Below are 12,599 nucleotides of genomic sequence, written 5' to 3' on the forward strand. Positions count from 1 at the left end.
GCCACCAGAGAACAGAGTTCCCATGCAGGGAAGACTGCCTGACATGAGATACCAAGGGAGCTAAGCGGATCAGGTGGGCGTGGTCTCAGGCTCTACGGCTCCTTCCACAGGCCCAGCCCTCCCCGAGCTCCCCGAGACCCTGGAAAGCTGCTAGAGGCGCGTCCGTCGTTTCACCTGATGTGGCGGTGGAGCGGGGTGAGGGGCGGCGTGGGCGACCTGTGACTGCACTCCACCCCCAGGCCACCAGGACACAGCTCAGCGTCCGCTGAACCCGACTAAACAGCCCGCGGCGTCGGCCCCGGCAGCTTTCGCAGGGCCAGATGAGGACGCGGCGGCACCGAGCACCCGGGGCGCCATCCTGGGTCACGGAGGACAGGCCGGCGGGGCTGTGCTGTGACGGGCGAAGCCCCCAGCGAAGCGTCCCAGGACAGAAACCACACGCCCCCGGAAAGGCGCCAGCCAGCCTGCCGGCTCACACTTTATTGCTCCTCCTGCAGGTCCACACACAGGCTGAGCACCTGCACCCTCCCTTCCTGAAACAAGGAGACCTGAGTCTAAGGTACGGAGCCTCGTGTGTGCCCCTCACCTGCTGGGCTCAGGGGGCCTGGAACGGAGCTGCCCATGTCTGTTTCAGAAAGAAGTTTCCCCTCCCCAGCCAAAGGGCCTGCCTGTTCTAGAAAGCCGCTGAGTGTTCTAATTAATACGTGCTCACTCCAGGTTAGAGAAGCTTTAATTGTCAATGAGATGGTATTCTGGTTTCCTGATTAGATTTGCAAACTTAAAGAATGTTTCCTTCCAAACACTAAGTAAGGTGCTCTGAAGCGAGTGTGGCCTAGGACTGCGGTCCTCTCTCTCCCTGCTGCTGGCGCAGAAAAGCAGACTTGATCGTAAGCTTGAAGCTGCACACGCGTCCAGGTGCCAGCGCCCCTCTCAGAGGGTGGGCCCTGCCGCCCTGGCCTCACTCCTTGAGAGGGAGTCTACCCCGACCCCGAGCGTGTCGCGAGCGCCCTCCTTACAAAGACAATGCCTGCAGGTTTAAGCGAAGAAATCAGTTCCTGCCCGGTTCCAAGCTGACAGGCAGCAGCCCCGGCACCGAGGGCCTCACGTGCTGGCGAGTTCCAGCACCTTCCGCACCATGGCCCCGAGCCCGTCGTGAACGTGGTGGAAGGCGGTGTCACACATGAAGGCCGGGGTGGTGACCACCTTGTTCTTCTGGTCCACATGGGCCTCGTGCACACAGGTTATGGAAGAACACCGCACGGCCTGGAGCAGAGCGCACGTGGCGTCAAGCACCGCCCACCCCCTCCCAGGTGCGCATCCCACCCCCACCCCAACGGCACCTGGAAGGGGCTTTCTGCACCCCCTGCGCTACTTTAACTGAAGACCCTGGAACCTGACCCCACGGGCCGCTTCCTAACACACGTCCCAGCAGCGGGCCTCACGGGACCCACGGCTGCGGACGCGGGCCGGACACCCGAGCACCGGCCGGGACCCCGGGGCCTCCCTGAAGGCAGCGGCAGCACCGCCATCCTTCGCATCGAGAGACTGCATTAGAGGCTTGTCCGAATGCCCGCTGTGAGCACGCGGCAACCGGACCCGGGCCCCAGCCTCCGCACAGAGGCGCCTCACCGCCTCCCTGAGACCTGCTTCCTGGGCCAACGCCAAGCCCCAGGCCCGGGGCTGGCCGCTCTGTGCTGGACGGGGAGGGACATTCACACCTGAAACTGCCTGCAAGTAGAGACACACTGAGGAGCGCGCGCCCCGGCCAGGACAGACGCCAGAGGATAACGGGCTGGTCTCCTGCGCCGCCTGGGGCCCCACGCTCTTCTGCTCCTGACTCCGGCCCCCACGGAGACCCTCGGGTCCAGGCACAGAGCTGGAGGGCGGGCAGCCTGTGGCCTGAGGCCTCTACACCCGCAGCGCACCCTGGTGACCTCAGGACACAGAGGACCCGCTTGCGGGAGGAATGGAGGCGACTCTCCATCTGTGCCACCCAGGGGACTGCCACCAGATAAAGACGTGCAGCCCCCTCGCCTTCCACCCCAGCCTCTGACCCAACACCGGGTACTCACTCTCCCTCCGCCACAGGCAGCGCCCTACCCCACCCCCCGCGAGCCCACGCCGTCTCCTCACCCGACCCACCGAGCCCGGGGCCTGGGGTGTGCTGAGCTCAGCCAGCGTCACTGCGGGGACTTGGGAACGTGGCCACTGGACGGCGGAGGGGTCACAGCCTCGGGCGCTACACCCCTCCACGCACATGCCCTGGGCACCCCGGCTGTGCAGCACCCCAGGGCGGCCCCGAGGGGCCAGAGGGGGGTTTCCCACGTCGCCCCCGCTGCTGAAAGGATATGGTCACTCCCGTCACACAGTGCTTGGCACCCAGGGCTTTGATGACCTGCGCGGTCCCGGCATGCGGCCACTTGCCGCCTTCCTCCTGCTCGTGGCCCACGGTGACCTCGACACTTCTGAGCACTTTGGCGGCGAGGACGGGAGCGATGCAGCACAAGCTGAAAGGCGAGGAAAGGAGGGTCAGCTCGGGGCTGTGCGTGTGGCCGCCAGGCCGGGGGCCCAGCAAGGCATGCTCAGAGAACGCGGTCAGCCTCAGAAAGGGGCACAGACACCAGTGCTGCGGGGACGGAGGACCCAGGCCAGAGCCTCTGCCAGCTCCGCGGGCTGGAGCCGGCCCCTGCCCCCGGGCTGCCCGTGGCGGCTGTGACCGGTGGAGCATGGCGGAGCCTCCAGGCACCCGGCGCCAGGCTGGAGAGCGGCGGAGGGCAGCCAGCTGAGCCCCGGCTGCCGGACACGCACCAGGCACCTGACACGGCGCCCAGGGTGCAAAGGTCCACCCGGAGAGAAGGCCACAGACGGCGGCGCTGTCTTCGGCCCAAGCTTTAGGGTGGTTTGTCGCACAGCCACTGAGAAGCCCAGCTGTACTGACCGGCTGAGGCCCAGACCCCTTCTCTGGAGGGGGCGCAGGAGACCAGGGTACACGGTCCAAGCAGCAGCCTCGCCTGACCCGTCGGTGCGGAGCCAAGGGCCCCGTCCTAGCAGCGTGCCGAACGCTCCCCGACCCCCCGTGAGCAGGCTGTCCCCAGAGGCGTCCGAGCCCTGCAGGTTCACGCGGGACGCCTGCCCTCGGGGCTCCTCCGAGGTCCTGCTCTTCACCAGGGGGCCCCCCAACCGGCAGCTCCTGAGCCCCTGGATCAGCCAACACGGAGGCCTCCAGCAGCCAGGCCTCACCAGTGCCCTGCCCCCAGCGAGAACACGCATGACACCTGCCACAGCTGCTCCAGCCGGGCGGGTCCCCACTCCCCCGGGGTCCACACCCCTCTGGGCTGTGCCCCACCTCCCCGTCTGCTCAGCTGGTCCTCTGAGCTGACGCAACACAATGTGGTGAGAACACACCTACACGCTCGTGCAATGCCGAGACAACCGCCACAACCCCTGTTCAGGGACCACGAGACAAACCCCCTCAGCCCCGAGCAGGTGAGCGTCATCGGGATGGCCATCTCGGGAATCTGTCACGTCACCAGGTCCCCAAGCACCTGACTCTGCGGGCGACGCCCGAGACAAAGGCCAGGCTGCCTGCCCGTCCTTGGCCGGGGACGCCGACACAGGCTGCCGGGGGCTCCCGCACGGTGGGGAGGGAAGCACGGGCCCGGCGGCAGAGCCGGCCAGACCCCTCGTTCTGTCCGTGCTTCTGACGAGCAGGTCAAGGAGTGACAGGGCGGCCCAGAAGGGGGGTGAGAGGTGCCCTGGCCCGGAAAGGGCGTTTCGCACGTGGCCAGACGACACTGCTGCTTTTGGAGACAGACAAGTGGCCTGCTGCACGAGGGGCTGAATGGAGCTGCCCACGGTGACACGGCGGCCGGAACAGGACCGTGTCGCCATCCTGCACCCCCCCACCCCAGGGCGGGCCGGGTTCTTCTCCAGCTCAGCTGAGAAGCGTCTGTTCACTCAAGAGGACACGGTGCCCGCCGTGAGGTGGCCGAGCTGCTGGGCTTCTGTCCCGTTTGTCGTGCTGACTTTCTAGAGAAAGGGAGCTGGGTCCCCGCCCCGGGCGCTCGCCCCCACACACCGGTGCTGCCCTGGCGGGGCCCCCGGGAGGTGATGGGCTGGGCACTGCGAGGGCAGGCATGCTCCTGGGCTACGGCCGCTGGTGGGGGGTGCCCAGGACGCTGAGCGGGCAGGGCCTCCAGTGAGTGGCCGCAGGTCTGGGAAGGACGCTGCCCCTGGCAGACTGTCCGCTGCAGCCTCTGTGCCCCGTTCAGACCCAGTGCTCTAACATCCTCATTCTTCTCCAGCTTCCAACAGGAGGCGGCGAGTAGCCATCTGATGGAGAGCCTGGCGGATTTTGTTTTTAGCGCATCTGTGCACCGCTGTGCTCCTGGGACGACTTCCCCGGCCAGGGACGACTCCAAAGCGTGCGACCCACACGCTCCAGCACCGGCGTCGTGCGCCGACGCCCACGGCAAAGCAGCACCGAGGAGCCCTCCCCCAGGACGCTCGTGGGAAGGGCAGCCTGACAAGCAGGTCTGACGATGGGGTCGCCGTCACTTGTCCGCAAGCGCCTCCTGGTGTGGGTTATGACTGGCCTCGCCTGTCTGCCAGGCCGAGGACCCCGGGCCGGGCTGTGAGCAGTGGCTGGGCCCGTGAGTGTGGGCACAGGGCGTGGCCACCGCAGGATCCAGTCCCCAAAGAAGGGCAGCTGAGAGCGACAGGGGTCGGGAATGGTGCTCACAGCAGCCGTGGCACGAGGAAGGACAGGGGCCAGCTAGCCGAGGGGCTGCTCCAAGCCAGGACGGGAAGGCGGAGGCCAGGCATCGGGAGAGGACTGGCAACGGCTGGGGGCCACGGAAGAACTGGAGAGCCTTCTAGACCCTGAGAGGATCATCCCCTCCCCTCCTCACTAAGTCATCAGGAGAAATTAACGTAACCACACGACCACAGAATTTTCAGAGCTGGAAGGCACCTGTGAGCTCACACGAAACCCCCTCAGTTATAACAAGGAAAAGGGCTGAGAGTCTCCAAGACCACACAGCTCCAGGCGCCATCTCCTGGCTGTGAGCCATGGCCTCGGCCACAGGCTCCGCCACCGCCCTCCGTCCGCCACTGCCGGGCCCGCTGGGCCGCACGTACCCGATGGGCTTCCCGGCCTGGTGGAACTCCTTCAGGACGCGCTCCACGTCTTTATTCACCTTGCAGTCGCCCCCGTCTACGGCGAACGTGCTCCTGCCACGAGAAGAGGCTTCCTTAGACCGCAGGGCTCAACATCTGCTTGCCTGGGGAGCCCCCAGCCCCACTCCCCACCCCCCGGGATCCTGTGTGCTCCGCAAACTTCTTAGCAACTGCAGAGAGTAACACGTGTGTGCAGGTACATGTACACGGCCTTTCATGTAATTACACGTAGACGTGTGTATTTTTCTCTGTTTTTTGAAACATAAAGCGGCATGGGAGGGTGAAGGCAGGGAGACCAGCAGAGGCGAAAGGAAGCTGACACGCAAGCGCTCGGGCAGTGAGCTCAGCCCACCCAGGAACAGCAGGACGTGCCACTGGCCCAAAACCAGTGACAGATCCTGCACTTCACTAACAAGGACAAGAAACCCGAATCAAACAAGACCCCGTCTTCTTCACCAGAGCAAGACCGCTGGGGCGTCTGGAACGGTCTCCCTCCCAGTCAGTGGGCTCACACCAGTACCATCTCTTTGGAAGGCAAACTCAGACCCATCAAATTTCAAAGGCCACGCCTCTCTGCCAGGAGCCCCATCCCGGGCTTCCTCGGCCTCGTTCACGTGGTCGATGCCTCTACCCCGGGCACCCGGGGCGTCGCGTGCACGACGGGACAACCTGTGGGCGTGAGGGATGCCGGCCACCCTGGAGTGCTTTCTCAGGGTGCGCAAGCGTCTCAAACAGGTCAGATCATATGCTTCAAATACATGTACATCAGTCGTACCTCCAAAAGCTATCGAGACAAAAGAGAGAACGGGAAGTCCCGGAGTCCCATCAGCACTGGGTCGCCTACGCAACGGGATCTGCGTGTGTGGCTGTCAGACATTTAAGGGACAAGCCTCAGCGTTAAGTGAGAGACACAAAGTGCAGAACAAGAGGCTACCATCTGGTTGGATTTTTAACGCAGACATATACGAGAATCTCTCGGAAAATGAAAAGCTGGCAGCGTTGCCGGAGGTGATCCTGGGGTCCCAAGCAGGAAGAACTGGGTTTCCACAGTGAATATGTCACACTGACCCTGCCTGCTGCCCCCTGTGCACCGCACAGACCGCTGATGTGGAGCCGGCCTTTCCTCTGGAAAGGTCAGGAAGGCTGGGACCAGCGGCCAGAAATCACAGCTTCCCCCAGGGGTCTGGGAGGCCACAGACATGGACGCTGACCCAAGGCCCTGCTTCCTTGTGCACCGAGACGCACCACCACTAAGTCACCCAAGGCATGTTGTCAGCCTCGTCAGGGACATAACCCCAATGAACCCCCAAGCTACCCTCACGCCAGGCGAGGTCTAAGGGCTGAGGGAAGGCACAAGGTCTGTGAATCCAGCTCATCTTTCAGAGAAAGAAACCCGGTCCCGTAAGAAGGACAAGCCCAGCCGACACAGACTGTGATCCGCCATCTCCCGCAGGGGGCTCAGGAGGATGGCGATGCAGGGAAAAGCACTCCCAGGCTGGCTCTGGGAGAGGGAGTGGACACGAGGCGGGGCAGGGGTCCGGGCGGGAGGAAGGACTGTGGGAAAACCGGTGGGAACGTGGAGAAAAGAGGTGCTCTGGTGACACCCGCAAGCAGAAAGGAGCCTCAAGATGTCAGGATGCGGAAGGACCGAGAGCAGAGGTGGACCTCAGGGAACGTAACCGCCTCTGCCCCCGCTCCTGGGTGCACGGCGCCTGGACAGACAGAGCGCCAGCTGGGAGGCCCTCGCGCTGCTGCGGGAACCTCAATGATCAAGCCGTCAACTGACCAAAACGCATGTAGTCCGGGCTGTGACGCACGCTGCACCGTGTTTAAAGCCCCAAAGCCACGGGGCGCAGCTGCTGGGTGCTTTCCCGCAGCCCTCGAGCCCCCTCCGTCACGGGAGCAGCAGCCCCGCGCCATGTCGGAAGGGATGTGCTGGGCCAGCAAGGCCAGCGCAAGAGAATTTCTATGAAACGCGGAGAAGAAAGAAAGGAACGAGAGAACAAAGAGAGAACCTGAAACCCAAAGCACATCACGGCTGCGGTGTGACGGCCTCCCAGGCTTGAGGTCCGGTTACCGTGGCAACAACCCAAAGACCAAAAAAAAGAAAGATCTCCCTTTCTCTGGTCAGGACCGTCCTCCAAATGGCCCAACCGGAAAGGCACCTTTCCGCGCTGCAAGGTCCACAGGAGAGCAGGTGTCTGCGGGGAACACGTACAGGGACGGGTTCTGACATGACGAGACCCCCAGCACCGCACCTGGATGGCCAGGTCCCAGGAGCCTCCTCCCACCTGGGTTCCCTGTCATGGGGCAGCTGCGTCGTCGCTGGGCCAGACCCCCCAACAGCTGCTCCCATCACCACCGCGTCCCCATCTAACGGTCCAGGGGAAAAGCAGGAGAGCCCCGAGCCGATACACGTACAGGTTTTTGGCGGCTCCGAAGCCCCCGGGGAAGACGGCCGCGTCGTGGTCAGCAGCGCTGAGTTTGGCCAGGTCGGTGATCTTGCCGCGGGCGATCCTCGCAGACTCAGTCAGAACGTTCCTGGGGAAGGGCGGAGAGAGGCCCCCAGAAGGTTCAGTGTGTGCACAGATGGGAGAACGGGGCAGGAAGGCGCCTCCACGAGACAAGAGGACCTGCCCTCCCGGCTCACAGGCAGTGCGGGTCGCTCCCTAGAAAAGGCGACACAGCAACAGTGACCACAGCGGGTCTGTGCTCGAAACGCCCTCTGGAGCCCTTTCCGACGGGCGCTTCCAAACCACCACGCCTAGTCACCCGGACTCCTGCGTCAGGCAGGGCCACCAGGCAGCACTTAGTGCTGGGAATGGATGGTGATGGAACCGCGGGGGGAGCGTTAAGAAGCAACTTCGAGGGACGAGTGAGGCAGCCCCAGGACCGGCCGCAGAGGGAGCTCCTCCTAGCCCCGGCTGCGCGGCCCAGGGCCAGGGTCCTGACTGGGCCGCAGTCCCAGGAGACGGCACCGCGGCTCCTTCCCACCGTCCCATCTCTCACTGTCTGCACCCGCTGGAGGGCACCTGGGAACCACAGCCCCCAGGGGTCATAGCCCTGCAGTCTGGGCCAGGCCGGAGCGGGGAGGTGGGTCTCAGCGGACGCGAGGCCAGGGCCGCACTCCCCTCAGGAACAGAAATGCTGGTGGGAGTTGCTCACAGATACGTGGGTCCAAACGGGTGGATGAGGTTTCAGACCAAACGAACGCACATGCTTTCGGTCAGAATGAAGGTACGAGGAGCTCACTCGGGGGGAACCTTCCTCCACTGCTCCAACAGTGCTGGACGGTGAGGAACGTCCTGAGGTCCAGCACAGCCTCAGGACCACTGCTGTGAAGTCCACTTAAACGTGGACTCGGCTCCCAGCTAAGATGAAGCAACCGCGCGCAGATTCTCGGGGAGTTTCAACCCGTCCACGTTCAAGGACGAGGAGGAGGGGCCCGTACCTGGTTTCGCCCTCAGAAGGCTGCCCCTTGGTGTGGTCAATCACATGCATCTGAGGGATGTCAGGAGCAAAGATCTGGACCTCGGCCCCCGCACGGCTCAGATGAACCAGTATCCTGCACAGGAGGGAATCAGGCCAGACTCTGACACGTGCCTGGCCCAACTTTACCTGCCACCGGGTGTTTAAAAACAGGGTTTTAGGTGACTGACAGGTATACACTTCTCACATAGGTTAACAACCTCCTTGCTTTGCAAAAAGTCACGATTGGCTTGCTAACGACCCAAATGCCCTCTATTTGAGTTTGCTGTCACTGAACTGGCCTGTGGAGACCAGCTAGCCTCCCCAAGCTCCCTTTACAAACCAGGCTGTAGGGATGGGTGACCCGGCAACTATCACAGCCTGGATGTCTGCATTCCCAGGCTCGTTCTGGGGGTTCTGCCTCCCATGGGCCAACTGACAATGGCCTCGAGGGGTTGAGGAGGGCTTTTGGTCTCCAAAGTAAGTTCAGTTCCTGGTCTCCCCAACCTTCCCCTCATGGGGGTGTGAGACACGCAGGCGACCCTGGGGGCTTCTGACGATGCCAGCATCTACCAAGGGTTGCTCTGCGGCAGGTCCGAGTCCAAACACCGGCACAAAATCTGTCCCTGGCAGTGCTGTCACTACCCACTTCCAGAGAGGGAGGAGACACGAGACCCCAAGACAGATCACAGCCGTTCCCTGGCAGGGCCGGGACCCCTGGACTTGGGTTCAGCTCCTCAGAACCTCGCGGGCACTCGACCTACAACTCCTCGCTCTGCCCAGGAGGTTTCAAGCTGCTGGCTATTCCTCGCCTCCTCCTCTCTCCTGCCCCACCCCGCTCAGCCCCCCTCAGGAAACTCCTGGCCCTCTCCACCCACCAGCCCAGCACGCTCCGAAGTTCCCTCTCTGTCCGGCCACCGCCAGCAGACGCTGGCCACGCCCAGCGGCCACCCCCAGCCCCCAGCCTCAGGCTCCTCCCCGCGCTTGGGAGGGGCGTGCTCCCCAACCACTACCTAACCCTCCCCTTCCACTAACTCTGAACCTGACAGCCCCTACAGTCCTGCTCGCAGGAACTTTTAAAATAAATCAGTCAAAGGACAGACCACTCGGCAACAGGTGACAGGCTACCCCAATGACATCTGTCTACAGCGAGGTCACTGCACAGCCCTTAAAAATCATGCCGTAAAGACGAAAAAGAGCTCTCTCTGATTTCCAACACGCAGGACCGTGTGATGCCAATGTTTACAACACGTGGGTGTGGAAAAACAGCAGAGTAGATGTAAGTGGCTACCACTGTGTGACAGCATCACAGATGATACTAAAAAGCTCATTTTGTGTCTCCCTGTACGTCACACGCATTGAGTTTAAACGTTGTCCTTCGCGCCTCCCTGAGTCTCGTCCAGCAGGCCTCTCTGCCTCCCTAACCAGCAAGAAGGCTTCTCCGAACGGTTCAGGAAAAGGGGGACCGCCCCTCCCGCGGGCGAGCCCCCCAGGGGCTTACGATGAGGCCTCGTGGAGCTCCGTCCCGTCGTAGACCCCGCATCCGGACAGCACCTGCGGGGATGGAGGGCCGGTCACGGGGGTCACGCGGTCCACCGTGCGGGCCGACCGCCTCCAGCGGGGGGGAGGGGCCGACCTGGAGGGGAGGGAGGTCAGCGCCAGGGAGGCGGTGGGCGGCGGAGGGGCCGCCCGCGGGCACCGGGAAGGTGGGAAGGCCGACCTCGGCGACCCGCCCCTCGTCCCCACGCCCCGCCCGTCCGCTCACCACTGCGACCCTGGCCACGGGGCGCGGCGCGGAGGCGTGGAGGGCCGCGCGCGGAGACGGCGCCGGTCCGCCGAACGGCAGCGGACGCAGGCCGGGGCGCGGCGCGAAGGCGGGAGTCAACGCCAGCCTGGACGCCACCAGAGCCCGGATGGCCGCCATCCTTCGCGAGGACACCGGGGTCGCAGGGTCACGGTGAACGGGAGCGCGCCTGCGCACAGCCGCCGCCCTGCCCGCGAGCGCGCCGGTGGGCGGGGCCGCACCTGCGCAGTCGCCCGTGGCTCGCGCTCAGCCCGGCAAGGGCGCGTGCCTCTGCAGTGGGTCCGCGCGGCTTCGGATACCGTCCACGTCCCGCCCCGCGGGGGCGTCGCCGGGTGGCGCGCAGGGTCGCGGTTGCCGAGAAGCGCTGCGCTGAGATACGGGCTCTGGAAAGTTAACTTCAGTGTCGTCATGAGGCCTCAACGTGACTCCGCGACACCGAGTGGCCGGCGCCCAAGTGTCCAGTTCTCATCTGCGCCCCCCTTTCCCGGCCGCTGAGTCCGGGCCGGAGTGAGGCCCTCCCACTGCAGCGGTCCGGCGCCCCTACCCCTGCTGCTCTTCGCGTTTCTATTGACGTGGGTCCTTTTGTAACCCAGCTGGTTGTGGAGAGGAAAGGCCAGGTATGAGGCCAGGTCTTTGCAGAGAAAGAGGTTTATCATGGGGGGGGGGGGGGGGCCCAAGCAAGAACGGACGTAGAGGTCCGATGCAAAGCTCACATCTGTGTCCCCGAGGGCTGCTGAGGGGGTATTTATCAGGAAGTAGGGAGCAAGAAGGGGAGGGGGCTCGGATATGATTGGTGGAAAGTAAGTGTAAGTTTCAGTGTCAGTATCAAGAGCTCTCCTGCGCAGGCGCTGGGGCTGCTTGTTAAGCCTCTGACTGGTCGCGGGTGCAAATTGGCGGTCCCGGGTGTAACATGCAGTGGGGTTTTGGCCCGTGACGTCAAAAGGTCACTATTGTAGTCCCTCGGTCTAGTCCTTCAGTGTGGCTGCGCAGTGCTCAGTCGGCGGGGCTGTCAGCAAGTTTGTTTCCCTGGTCCTCTGCAGAAGGAGCTTGGTGTTCTCTGTGTCATTTTGTTTCTACCTCGTGGGCCGTATAACTCACAAGTGGAGATTTCAGTCCATGCCTGTCTTTGGATCCTTCCTCAATCTTGAGGGATGAGGGGTGACCACCGCTCTAGCTGCTTTCTGCTGCTAAGGATGAAGGCCCAGCAGGGGCTTGAGGAATGAAACAGTTTGGCGTCTAGCTGTACACATTCTAGGGTATTCAAACTGGACTATTGGAGGTGTTGGTATGCCCCCAATTCAGGGTTGACACGACAGAGGCATAATCTGGTGGCCTGCAGTCTTTGAGAGACAAACTTGACATGGAAGTTAAGAATTATAGGCCCAACAGAAGAATCAGTAGCGCTGTGACTCAAGGAAGTGTCAGTGGATGGAGTAAATGGCCGACTTACTGGGGAGAAAGCCCTTTATTAGAATTCCATGCCTCCGGGGCGCGATTACCAATGCTGTGTCGCCAGCTGGCCTGTTGGTGTTATTTCCTTTACACTGGGTGGTATGTGGTATTTGTCCACACGCACCAGCAGGTGTTGCAGCCACACAGACGCCGCCTTGTTCTGCCACGGGGTAACCGAAGGCTGTTCGGTTATCCATTACTACCTTGGCTATGGAACTCACCATGATCGTCAGTCAGTCTAGCTAGAGGCTGGCGTTTTGGCCAGTTCCTCCACTGAGGCAGGTAGATTTTGAAGGGTGGCCTCGTGACAGGCACCCCCGTCCCCGTGGGGCTGCTCATCCTGGTGCTAAGCCCGTGCCCGTGACTATTAAGTCTGAGGCCGCCTCCCTTTTGTCTGCTCTCCTGGGGTGGACGTGTTACCGACCCTTTTGAGTCGGGCACCAATAAGCATCCTTCTGCCCAGTGTCACTCGCACCAGTAGACAGAGACCAAGTTCAGTTGAGAAGCAAAGGAAAGCTGTATTCTTTGATCAAAGAATGGAGAGATGGGAGCTTGCTCTATAGCACGGGGTCTCCCCTGAAAGGCCCAGGGGCGGTGCTGCTTTATAGGGTTCTGGCAGAGGGAGGGGTGGAGTCATTGTGGGTCAGGCGGGTGCAGCACTTCTGCGCACGGCTCACCCAGTCGGGCTGTCAGGCAG

At 62.9% G+C, this 12,599-nt stretch overlaps 1 protein-coding gene across 1 annotated transcript; it reads right to left on the minus strand.

Moving 5' to 3' along the window:
- Window positions 1–712: 712 nt before the first annotated feature.
- GATD3 (glutamine amidotransferase class 1 domain containing 3) lies at window positions 713–10,661 on the minus strand. Its single transcript, XM_082393527.1, has 7 exons — window positions 10,412–10,661; window positions 10,148–10,200; window positions 8,630–8,743; window positions 7,600–7,719; window positions 5,140–5,232; window positions 2,351–2,507; window positions 713–1,230 (listed from the first exon to the last, which is right to left on the minus strand). The coding sequence occupies exons 1-7, from the start codon at window positions 10,568–10,570 to the stop codon at window positions 1,102–1,104; spliced, it is 825 nt and encodes a 274-aa protein (XP_082249653.1). The 5' UTR covers window positions 10,571–10,661; the 3' UTR covers window positions 713–1,101.
- Between the last annotated feature and the right edge of the window lie 1,938 nt (window positions 10,662–12,599).

This window comes from Balaenoptera borealis, assembly GCF_965194805.1.
Source record: "Balaenoptera borealis genome assembly, chromosome: 5".
Taxonomy (NCBI): Eukaryota; Metazoa; Chordata; class Mammalia; order Artiodactyla; family Balaenopteridae; genus Balaenoptera; species Balaenoptera borealis.